The following is a 12876-nucleotide window of genomic DNA, read 5'->3' on the forward strand; positions in this document are numbered from 1 at the left end:
TTGATTTCTTCTTGGCCATATCAGTAGTGAGTGTATCTTGTTTTTTTGTTGTTGTTGTTCTTTTCCTGGTTACTGGTCATGTCCCCTAATAGAATGTGAAATCAATGAGAGCATGGAATGTCCTGCTCATCAGTGTCTAGAACAGTGCCTGACACATAGGCTATACTCAACAAATATTTGTTTAATGAATGAGTGTATGAATGACAACACAGTGACTTCAATCTGATTGCCAAGAAGCATGCTAAAGTAATGGCTCCAGAGTCTTAAGATTTTATATATGTAAATTTAATAAATTTGATCAAGTGCATTTGGCTTACCAACTGATTTTATTATACCCCAAGGAAATGTCTAAGTTCTGCTAAGAATTCCTGCAATAGCCTGCCTTAATTTTTATTTTGATGAAAACCTCTTCATACATTAATTGTTAGTTTGTGTGGGCATTGATTGATAGCAATCTTCAGATTTCTGGGTGGTCTGTGTGGGAAAAGTTAGACTAAAAAGAAGCAGACCATAGAAGTGAGGTTCTGAAGAAGCTCACAGACAGCTGCCTGTGCAGGGTGCGGGGTGGAAGGGTGGGATTCCTAAATTTTTCCAATGAGACATTGCATTGTTCTTTAAATTCTGATAAGGAAAGAGTAGTGCTTGGACAGATAAATCCATCTGAAAGAACATCCCCACATCTCTTCTATTGCTAGAAGTAGATTTGGTTGTGAGTGGCAGAAATTTCAAAATAACATGGGTTTAAACAAAATAGAAGTTAATTTTTCTCTTATGTCAATGTCTAAGACAGCAGTTCAAGGCTGCTGGAGTGATGGTCCATGGTGTCAAGAACCAGGCTCCTTCTATATTGATCCTTCTCTATTTTTGCTCTGAAAAGCATGGCTCCCATTCCTACTTTTACCTCATAATCCAATATGGCTCCTTGAACTCCAGTCAGCATTTCTACATTCTGACCCACAAGAAGGAGAAAATAGAAGGAGAAGGGCAGCTTCCTTTAGGAACAATTCTTACATGTTGCACAGACCACTTCTCTTTGCATTTCCTTGGTCAAATATTAGACCTGTAATTACATCTAGCTGCAAGGAAGGCTGGGGAATGCTTTTATTTTGGGAGGGCTTGGGGCTGGCTAGCTAACATTCAGAGCTTCTATTTCCTGAGAGAGAAGGAAAGAAAATGGGGCAGCTAGCCACATATGCCACATCTTTGTTTCTTCTCCATCAAGTGGGTTAAGCAGTTCCCAAATATCAGTGTAACTACTAGGCCATGCCAAACTTCCAGAAATTGGCCAGTAAGGAAACAACAAGCCCAAATGAATTTAGGCAGTAAATTGCTCAGAGCAAAATAGGCAACATGTTTCAGCTTTACATTGGCTCCCCTTGTCCCTCAAGTCCACGGGCGTCGAAGCAGAGTGAATCTGGGTGGGTGCTGAGCACACACTAGATCTGTGTCACAGCTGAGGAATACTGAGCTTAGGAAACTCTGGTCTTATTTAAGGGTTGATGGCAACTTTCCCATCCTCCTCTCCAAAGAGAGGCATTATCTTTACCCTGGAACAACAAAAATCTTCTCTGGGGAGAGGAGAAAGATTTTATTATGATAGAATGTCTTCAGGGACGGAGAGGTTCTCTATTATGCTGATCAGGAAACAAATCTGCCCTTTGACCCAGAGGGAGATACTATCTCCCACTTCCAAGGCTGTTTGCTGTGCAAATCCCCTTGAAAAGGTAGTCCAAGACATGTAGAAATGCCGGGGAAATTACCTCCCAACATTCCCCTTTTCTAAATTCTACATAAATGCATGGCCCTAGTTACACACTTAAAGGAATATCTGAATTTGTTTGAGACCCATAGGCTCTGCTACTACTCTAATGGTATGTTAAATGTCATTGTTTTGTGGTTGTTGTTTTGGAGTCTGAGACTCTTACAGGACATTCTAACAGATGGTGAGGCCCATTTTGCAACCTTCAACTCATCACTCACGTTAAGGATTTATAAGAGGAGTCTAGGAGACTAACACAAACGATCGGAATAGAGAATTTTATTAGAGAGAGATTTGTTAGTGTGCTGTGAAATTTCTTCTTTCCATTGATTAGTGTGCTATCACATTTCTCCTTTCTTTCCAGACATCTTTCCTCTTCACCTTATATCAACTTAGGGAGGTTAAAAAGAACCTAACAGAGAGTTTGGCCTTTGTTCTCTGGAATTTGGGAGATGTAGGGACTATGCCTAACTCACGTATAAAGGCAAGAAACTCTCTAGCTTATTTGAATATTGAACATGGATGGATGGCCACAGTGAGAGCAAGCTAGACTCCACCATTGGCAGGACAAAGTATGTTTTTCTTGAACTAGGCTGCATGGTGAGATGACCCCAAAGAGACAATTTATTGTGGGCTGAACCTCTCTAAGTCAGAAGCTATCACCCAGACCACAGAACCATCTTTAAAATCCCCCAATGGGAAATCTTCATGCTAAATACAAAACTCCCCATTAAAGAAATAATCAGAATTTGGACATCTTTTTTGTGTGTGTGCCAGAGAACAACAATACCAGATTATAACTATAGATGCTTCCATGAAGAACAGGTGTCATCCACAGTGCAGTGTAACTGGGGCTGGGGGCAGGGTTTTGGGATAAAGCCCAAGCCTCTGTGCTGCCTGATGATTTAAAATGTAAAGGGCAGGGGTATAACTCAAGGTATAAATAGTTCACAGAAAAGTAAATAGAAACCTTGCTCAAAATAAAAGATATTCTAATTAAAACCATAATGAGTTTCTTTTTCCTCCAGACTGTCAAGGATTTTAAAATTTGTTAAGTGCGGAAGAGGCCTCATGGCTGGCCTAAAGGCCACATGTCTGGGTATCTAACGTTTGTTCTGCTCCCACAGCAATAAATTCATAAATGTTCTTGGCTTAAGCAATTTATATTAGCGTGAAGAGATTGATAAGTGGGAAGTTGGTTCTAGGTTTTGTGCTGTAGCATCTTCATAGGCTTATGCAATGTATGGGTGAGGTTAATGAGTTCTGTTTTGGTTTTTTTTTCTCTTTTTAAAAGTTTTTATTATGGAAATTGACAAAAAATACAGTAAAAATGAGATAATAAAATAATTACCTATCACCTAGCTTCAGTAATTATCAATATTTTGTCATTCAATGAGTTCCGTTTGATCCAGGCAAGGCTCTGTCCAGACGTGTTTTAGTCTCATGGTCATCAGGTTGGTGTGAAGGTGAGTGCCAAGCTTCCATGAGGTCTGATATGTCTCTCGTTCACTCAGATATTACCATCCACGTGTGTGTACTCACTTGTGAGGGCTATAGCCCCGCTTCTCCCTTGATCATGTTGATGACCTTTTTGCTGTGAATCCTGACTCAGCTGATTTGTTTGATTTACTCAAGTGATGTCTGGTCTTTCTGTGTATCTGAACCTACTTGTCAAGATTTGTCAATACTGAGGTAAGCAACCTCATATTAGGTTGGAAAAGTTACAGGAAATAGACACTCTCATATTTTTCTGGTAGCGTATAAATTGGTAGAACCCATATGGATTGGGAAACTACACATAATGATTTGCCTGGGATAGTTCCAATTTGTACCTGTTGTGTCAGTGTTAATTATCACTAGCACTCCTTTCACTCTCAAAAAATTCCAGTTTGGATGATAAATTATATGGTTACCCTCTGGAGGATAATTAATAATTTTTAATATCTATTGAAATGATAAATGTCCAACTCCTTTGACCCAGAAATTCTACTTAGAGTCTTTTTTTCATACAGACATATTCTAACATATGTGTAAAATGATGCATATACAAAGATATTCATCCCAGCATTGTTTGTAATGGCAAAAGATTGGAAACAACAATAATGTTAATTAACAGAGTACCAATTAAATTATGATAATTCATACAAAGAAGTACAATGGAGCTATTAAAAAAGAATGAGGAAGGTATACGTAGGAAACAGGGTGATTTCAAGACATATTATTGAGTTAAAAGTTCAAAATGGCAAGGTATCATGTATATTGTGCTACTGTTTGAAAGGAGGAGAACGAATACATGTACACACACAAATACAAACACATATTTGCTTAAAAGTCTCTGGAAGAAAATATTAACATTGGCTGTCTTTGGGGAAGAGAATCAGGTGCCTGAAGGATATGGGAGTGTGACAGAATTGTCACTATTTATGCTTTTACTTTTGGATTTTTGATCCACATGAGTGTTTAACTCTTCAAACACAAATAATGAAATTTAAAATCATATCTAAATGGAAAAAATAAATAACAGAGATAACAAGTATCTTAGTCAGTTTGGTCTGCTATAATAAATATGCCATACATAGACTGGGTGGATAAAACAGCAAACTTTTTTTTTTTCCTTACATTTTTGGTGGCTGGGAAGTCCAAGATCAAGCTGCCGGCAGATCTACTGTTTGGTGAGAGCCCCTTTCCTGGTTTTCAGATAGCCATCTTCTCATTGTATTACACATAGTGAAGAACAGAGAGAGAAGAAGCAAACTCTCTTATGTCTTTTCTTATAAGGGCAGTAATCTCACTCATGACCTAATCATTTCCCAAAGTCTTCAGTTCCAAATACCATCACATTGAGGATTAAGCTTCAACATATAAATTTTGGGGGGACATAAATGTTTCAGGTCATAACAATCAGCAAAGAAAAACAAATAGAAAGGATAACTTCTTAATCATAAGAAGAAAACTTGATCTATTCTTCTATAGAAAGGTTAAAAAGGAGAAAATGAAATAAAAAGTGCAGGAAATAGAAAATATGAAATAAAATAGCAGAAGTAGGTCCTAACATAAAGGTTGTTATAATAAACGTAAATGGATGGGGAGGGGGAAGGGTAAGCTGTGACAAAGTGAGAGAGTGGCATGGACATATATACACACACATAACGTAAAATAAATAGCTAGTGGGAAGCAGCCGCATAGCACAGGGAGATCAGCTTGGTGGTTTGTGACCACCTAGAGGGGTGGGATAGGGAGGGTGGGAGGGAGGGAGACGCAAGAGGGAAGAGATATGGGAACACATGTATATGTATAACTGATTCACTTTGTTATAAAGCAGAAACTAACACACCATTGTAAAGCAATTATACTCCAATAAAGATGTTAAAAAAAAAAGAAAAAAAAAAAAAGAAAATGTGGCATATATATACAATGAAATATTATTCAGCCTTGAAAAAAGGAAATCCTGCCATATGCAACAGCATGGATGAACCTGGAGGACATTATACTAAATGAAATAAGCCAGTCACAGAAAGAAAATACTTCATGATTCCACTTATATGAGATATCTGAAATAGTCAAACTCATAGAAGAGAGTAGAGCAGTGGTTGCCAGGATCTGGGAAGAGGGAGAAATGGAAAGTTAGAAACCATGAAATCTATAGTACATGTATATACTGTAGTAAATCTATACTACAACATCACTCATATCCATGAAAAATACATACACACTCCAATATTTCCCTGCATTTAATAAATCCATGGCTAAATATTAAAACATGTTAAGGATGTTGCCTCTGGGGGAAGGGAATGGGAGTGGGGAATGAAGATAAAAGAGAATGAATAAATAAAACAAGAGAGGGGCCTTGGAGGTTTTGATTATTTGCCATGAACTCAGAGATTATGATTAACTTACCTCTCTATCTGTGAGGTTAAGTGAAAAGCGATGGATAACCTGCAGTGATTGGGAAATCTTCAACTTCCAAATCAGTGAAGGTCAGCCCTAAGTTTACCAGGTACACAACTGCACATCTTGCGACATGGTGCCCACCTCTTTCTGGCCATTCACAATATCTCAGTGGTCTATAGGCTGAATTGTTGGATGTTCCTTCTACATCAATTTTCTTAGGACTCAGCACTGCCCTTGCTCATAACAGCAACACATTATATTCCATCCCAATTAAGATGATAGTTTGAAAATCATCTACAAAATTCATGTCACCATCAATCTCATCTTAAGTGAGTTTTTATCTTATTTCATGGATAAATTTTCCCTTTTTGCCAGAATAATTTTTAAAAGAAGCTATTAAGTGATTTTCTCTGAAGTAGCAGACAACTAGTTGCGCTCTCCTCCCAACACAGATCCGGGGCATTTTTATGTGAGAGAAAATTAAGAATTCCATTTTTAGTAGGTGTGAAAAGAAAAGAGAAGTGCTATTATTTTGTTGTCCTAAAAGTCACTGTTGTTCTTATTTTAAAAAGGGAAGGAAGAGTATTTATGAGCCAGTGTCTTGGAATTGGGTGAAATGTAGTTTGACTTTGAACTACTTATCTAAACTTTCTGTGTCTCAGTTTCCTTATTTATAAAGTGGGGATGCATGGTTTAAGTTTAGGAGGGAAGAAATGAAATCATGCATGGGGAGAGCTTGGCAGTGTCTAACATACAATGTACATGTAAGTAAGCAGCTGTTACTGCTGTTTTCATTCATTGCATGCCTGTTATATGGCAATACAACAGGTGCTGTCACATTCATTGTTCTCCTTAGTATGCCAGCAACATCAAGGGATGACGTGATGTTTGCAAGGCAATCCTAGGGTGGAGTGCAACTCTTCATTTCATGTTTACCACACTAGAAAACCACTGGAGTCAGATAAAGGATACCGATTCCTGAGGGTGGAAGTCAAGGTCTTGCCCTTCCATGTTCAACAACACTGATCTTCCAACTTACCATAGAGAATATTAATCACACACCCAAGGACTCCTTTTGGACAGAAATTACACTTAACGTATATCTGTCTTCTTAGCAGCCAGTAGAAAGCCTGGCACATCATACAGGCTCAAAGAATCCTAAACAACAACCCTTAAAGCCCCATTTTAAAGACAAAGAAACTGAGGCATGGACTTGACCAAAGTTAATCAGTGGTGGAATCAGGAGTTCATCTGTTTGTTTTAAATCCTGAATCTGAGATTTTTTTTCTCTTTTGGCAGGTGCTTGGTCATTCCGTCAAAGAATTATGGGAGGGGAGGGGGCGGATTTCTAGCAACCTCGATTATTGGCTTGTTTTCTCTTAGCCCATTGCCCTCTCCTGGCTAAATATTAGGCAGGCACTCAAGGTCTTGATGCCCCTGATTTTTTCACATCCTTTCTGAACTTCTGACTTTGCGGTGCTCTTTTATATTTTGTTTTGCCTGCTGGCAATGAATGCCTCGTCTCAGTTTCTGGGTCTGAAAAAATGGAGGTGAATGACATTTTCCTGCCTACTAGCCCATCTCCCTATTTTATTTTCTTCAGAAGGCTTAGCTCTGCCTAAACTTATTTGTTTGTTTTCTGTCTCCCTCCCAGAATGGCAGCATGGGTGGGGGCAGGAGGCAGGGTCCTCCACTTCATTCACTGCTGTATCCCCAGTACCACCTGGCATGCAACAGAGGTCCGCAGTAAGCATCTGTTGTTGCATACTTTTAAGCAATAACTTCTAGTTATGGAGTGTTTAACTACATGGCATGAACCGTACTAAGTGTTAAATGCATCACCTCATTCTTTCTCTTAGCCACATTCTTAAAACATCCTGGCAAGACTGAGCTTCCATCCTCTCCTGGGTGCTTCCAGCAGTGATGTAAACAGCTCCGGGACACGTGGCTGCATTTCAACCCAGGTCGTGCTCTCACCTTTGCTCCTTAGCAACTGTGCCCTGCGTTCACAACATCACCTATATGTAGTTTTCTGAAGTCAGAGCACAAAAAGGCGGTTTCCTTAGTGGTTAATAGAAAGGAATCCCCCCTCCCCCATCTCAGTTAAGATCTTGGCTCTGTTTCTTATAATGGTTGTCATCAGGCTGTCACAGGTTTACCCCAGTCGCAGAGAACCCGTGCCCAGGCTTCTGAGAGTCCCAGAAGTGCCAAACCTGTCTAATCGCCAGGGCACATGTGGCCCTGCGTTCTCTTGTTGGCCTTCCTCCATCCAAGGCGGGCAAGCCAAGTCCGTACTCCCCGGCCCGCTCCCCCTGCCCCTCCCCTCCGAGCGGTCCAGCCCGGGGCGACCCGGAGCTCGCTGCGTCAGGACAACGCCCACCGGGGGCGTGACTGTGGCGGGTAAGCGTGGCAGGAGACACCTTGGAATCTCTCCTCCCTAACGCCAGGTTAAAAACCTCAGCACCACGTGCTGTTGCACTGTTTGCAAACCCGCCTGCGACTGACGCCCCAGAGCTCGGGAGACAACACGCGCTGGGAGCTAGCATGTCAGCCGTGGTCCTGGAGAACGGAGGCTCGGTCAGGAAACTCAGCGACTTTGGGCAGGTGAGCCAGGGCGGGCCTTAGCTGCGCAGGGAGGGGAGTTTGGCCCCCGGTGGAAAGAGGTCTGAGGAGTGTTGGGTTTTCCTACTCCCATAAGCTCACCGGGAAGGCTGAATTCATTTGAAGGTGATGAAAATGTCTAGGAAGTTGACAGATAACACATGTGCTCAACAAATGTTTCCCAGTGAGAGGACATCTGTCCTGTGTGACTTTCAGGGAGTCAGGGATCCAGCTTCCAGAGCTGCCACCAACTAGCTGCCTGTCTTTGGACAAATCACTGCCTCTGTGGCCTCCTTTTTCTTCTGTAAACTGGTCCTTGACAATCTGGAGTGGGAGTTGGGGTCCATCCAGATCTGCTGTTCTTTGATGTTTATAAATGTTCTCAGCCAGGTATCAAAATGGCAAAATTATGAGAAATTGTAGCCTTTTTTCACCTTTGGGAGAAAATGGGGCATGAAGACGTCTCAGACTTACTCAGACCTGAGGAAGAAGAAAATTAAAAAGAGAGGAAAATGCACAAGAGTTAGCCTTGGACTTGGAATGTAAGAGAGCCCTAAATGTGGCAGGGATAATGTCCAGGGTGTATTCCGTTCGCTAGAATTTTTGCCTTTCCCTTGAGGTGAACAACTGCAGAATACACTCTTTAATCAACGTATCACACTCCCAGATTCTGGGGTTCAGACTTAAAGCCCAGCCCTGGGAGATAACGTGGGTCTAAGGCATCTGTCAACTGTAGGATTAGTGAGAACAATCTAGAGAACAGGGAGCCTGGACAGCAGAGGATGATTGATATTTTAGTATAACTAGAGACTGCAGAACTTTGGACTAACTTTTTTTGAGTCCTGAAAGAAAGACTTCCTTTGAAAATGGTACGTAGGGCTTGGGAGACAGAACTTCATGTTGGAGAGGGACAGCATGGGCGTCAGACAGATCCCAGAACAGATGCCAGCTGTGCCATCATTTAGTTTCTGTGCTGCTGACCGTGGGGCCCCCATGACTATGGCGGGAGGGTAGGGGCAGCGATCTGGTTAGGGAGTTCTGGAGACTAAAGTTTTATTTGTAGAGCACTTAGAAGATGGAGAACCACAGATTGTCACTGTCGATCACGGGGCGTAAAGAGGACGGTTTAGAGAGTACTCTGTAACACCCGTGTGTTGAAAGCAAGGGATTTAACTTTGCAGATCCTCAGGTCTATTCATATGAAAAATTGGAATAAAAATACCCACATCCTAGAGTTAATATGAGAATCAAGTGAAATAATGTCTATAAAGGTCTTAGCACACTTCCTGGAGCATAGGAAAGTGCCAGGGGTGTCTAGCCAGAAATGATTTGTTTGTTCAACCAAATGCAGCAGAACATTGGCAGGAGGAACACACACTGAGTCAAGCACAGTGGCTGGTGGAGTTTGCAGTGGAAAGATGCCCGACCTGGAATTAGGAGTTGTGGGCTCTCGTGTTTGGTTTACTGAAGCTATGTACTGGGAAGTCACCTAATCAGGATGGAGAGGCTCAGTCTGGTATCTGTAAAATTGCGGGGGGGGGGCGGATTTTGAACTAGAATAGTCTTCAGGACTCCTTCCAGCTCTGACAATCTGCAAAAAAGACACATTTATGCCTTCTTGAAGCTCCAACCCACATGAACAGAACACACTAGATGTAATCCTGACATAAGGCTGTCTCCACCTACAAGCACAACAATCCTGGTGAAAGATGTTCAGCTCATTCATCCACTCAACAAAGACTTACTGAGCACCTACTCTGAGCCAGGCACAGTAGAACCTCTGCCCTGATGAAAATTACATTCTTGTGGAGGAGACAGACAGTAAAAAAAATTAACCAAATGAACATATACTTTCATGTAGAGATAAGTGCTGTAAAGAACATAGAACAGGGCGATGTTTTAAAAGATTAAGGGAACTCAGAAATCACAGCCCTGAATGGCAGGCACAAAGCCGGGATTCAAACCCAGATGCGACTCCAACACCCTGTGCACTCCCCCACCACACTGCTTCCTCCTGTAGATAAATTCTGGAATACAGAGGCAGAGTATGTCCAAGGCAGGATGTCTGCATCTTGATTTTGGGTGTCTTACACTGTAGATGTGTGTATGTATAATCACACATGTGAATCCACACCTCCTCCCATGACCCCAAAAAGCACTAAGATTGAAAGTCAGTGCCGCTGGAATATCCTTGCTGCAGATTAATTGCAGGTAATTGTGAAAACTGCTCTTTTCCAAAGATAACAGAATGTATTTGTTAGACACAACCAAAGAGAATGTATTTCTATTGTTAAGGGTATTGCTCAGTGATCAAAATCCTTTCCTTCTTGGTTGCTAGTAAAGCTTTTTCTCCCTACCCTCTTTCTTCTTTTCTAGTTTCGGAGCTACTTTTCTCTACCTTTATGCATCCTGATTGTACATGTGTTTCTAAGTCAACTCACATGTCTATTGGAAACAAATAAGTATAGATCATGAGCCAATATAAACATGTTCTGCAAGAGGTTTGTCCAAGATGTCATGCTGAACCGCATAACAATGTTGGAATCAGAATCCACTCAAGGCCACACCATTTCACAAAATTCCATGAGCTGCCTTTCATTTCAAGTCCCTCAAGCTTTGAAAAGGGGAGCTATTGTCCCAGTTGGGTCACTGGGAGGTGGATTAAGGATTTTGGAGTTTTTGGACCTGGGTTCACATACAGACTCTGCCACTCATTAGCTGAGTGTCCTTGGACAAGCCACTTAATCTTGCTGAGTCTATTCCTTCATTTTCAAAATAACAGCACCCATCTCATGGGGCGATTGTGAGGACTGAATAAGCTATTATATGTAAATTCTTTTTTTCTGCCAGTGCTAGTTTCTGCCAATGGTGATGTTTATTAACTGTAAAAAGTACCAGATATGGCTCCGGGCACATGGTGGGTACTCAGTCATGGCCGGCTCTACTTTCAATATTAATAACAATAAAGAGTAGTGCCTTATGGTAAATGTGAATTTGCAGACACATATGAGAAAAGTCATAATTTAAAAAAATAGGCTATATATTTATCAGTGGTTTCAAAATCTTCCATGGTTAAGAGTCCTTTGTGATGCTTTTGAAAATGCAGATTCTAAGATCCTACACCAAATATTCTGATTTGGTAGGTTTGGGTGGGGCCCAGGAATCTGCATTCAAACAAGGAATCACGAGGTAATTTTGGAGTGGAGACCCAAGGAACACCCACTTATAAACCCTGATCTAGAAAGTATATGGGGAGAATGACAAAAGTGAAAGGGGACAGACATGGGTAAGGTATAGGCTGTTAGGAGTGGTATTGAGTAACCTTCTGGTGATTGGACCAGAGTACAGCCCTTATTATGCAAGAAACAGAGCCTTTAATGTGGACATTGTGTCCATAGCAGAGGGAATTGTATAGAATGAATGACATTTAGGAGCCTGAGTTCTTTTTTTTCTAATTAATTAATTTTATTGAAGTATAGTTGATTCACAATGCTGTGCTAGTTCCTGCTGCACAGCAAAGTGATTCAGCCATACATATACATATATATTCTTTTCCATTATGGTTTATTACAGGATACTGAATATAGTTCCCTGTGCTACACGGTAGGACATTGTTTATCCATTCTATATATACTAGTTTGCATCTGCCAATCCCAAACTCTCAATCCATCCCTCCCCCACCCCCCTCTCCCCTTTGGCAACCACAAGTCTGTTCTCTATGTCTGTGAGTCTATTTCTATTTCTTGGAAGTTCATTTATGTCATATTTTAGATTCCACATATAAGTGATATCATATGGTATTTGTCTTTTTCTGTCTGACTTACTTCACTTAGTATGATAATCTCTAGATCCATCCATGTTGCTGCAAATGGCATTATTTCATTCTTTTCATGGCTAAGTAGTATTCCATTGTATATATATACCACATTTTCTTTTTTTTTCTCCATCATAACACTTCTTTTTTATTTCACTTTTTATTTTATATGGGAGTATAGTTGATTAACAATGTTGTGTTAGTTTCAGGTGTACAACAAAGTGATTCAGTTATACATATACAAGTATCTATTCTTTTTCAAATTCTTTTCCTAATTAGGTTGTTACAGAGTATTGAGCAGAGTTCCCTGTGCTATACTGTAGGTCCTTGTTGGTTATCCATTTTAAATACAGCAGTGTGTACACATCAATCCCAAACTCCCTAACTATCCCTTCCCCTCACCCTTCCCCCACGGGCAACCATAAGTTCATTCTCTAAGTCTGTGAGTCTGAAATAAGTTCATTTGTGTCATTTTTTTTTTTTAGATTCCACATATAAGCGATATCATATGATATTTCTCTTTCTCTGTCTGAATTTCTTCACTCAATATGACACTCTCTAGCTCCCATCCATGTTGCTGCAAATGGCATTATTTCATTCTTTTTAATGGCTGAGTAATATTCCATTGTATATATGTACCACATCTTCTTTATCCATTCATCTGTTGATGCACATTTAGGTTGTTTCCATGTCTTGGCTATTGTGAATAGTGCTGCTATGAACACTGGCGTGCACGTATCTTTTCGAATTAGAGTTTTGTCTGGATATATGCCCAGGAGTGGGATTGCTGGATCATATGGCAATTCTATTT

The 12876-nt window shown here is 40.6% G+C and overlaps 1 protein-coding gene across 1 annotated transcript in view; it reads left to right on the plus strand.

The window, feature by feature from the left end:
• The first annotated feature begins 8068 nt into the window (after positions 1 to 8068).
• The window catches only part of PAH (phenylalanine hydroxylase), a 72492-nt gene continuing 67684 nt past the window's right edge, over positions 8069 to 12876 (plus strand). The window contains exon 1 of the mRNA XM_082419473.1: positions 8069 to 8254. Coding sequence (XP_082275599.1) covers positions 8195 to 8254 — 60 coding nt within the window. The 5' untranslated portion in view covers positions 8069 to 8194. The remainder of the gene's footprint in view (positions 8255 to 12876) is intronic.

The sequence above is a fragment of the Balaenoptera physalus genome (assembly GCF_965194825.1).
Source record: "Balaenoptera physalus genome assembly, chromosome: 13".
Taxonomy (NCBI): domain Eukaryota; kingdom Metazoa; phylum Chordata; class Mammalia; order Artiodactyla; family Balaenopteridae; genus Balaenoptera; species Balaenoptera physalus.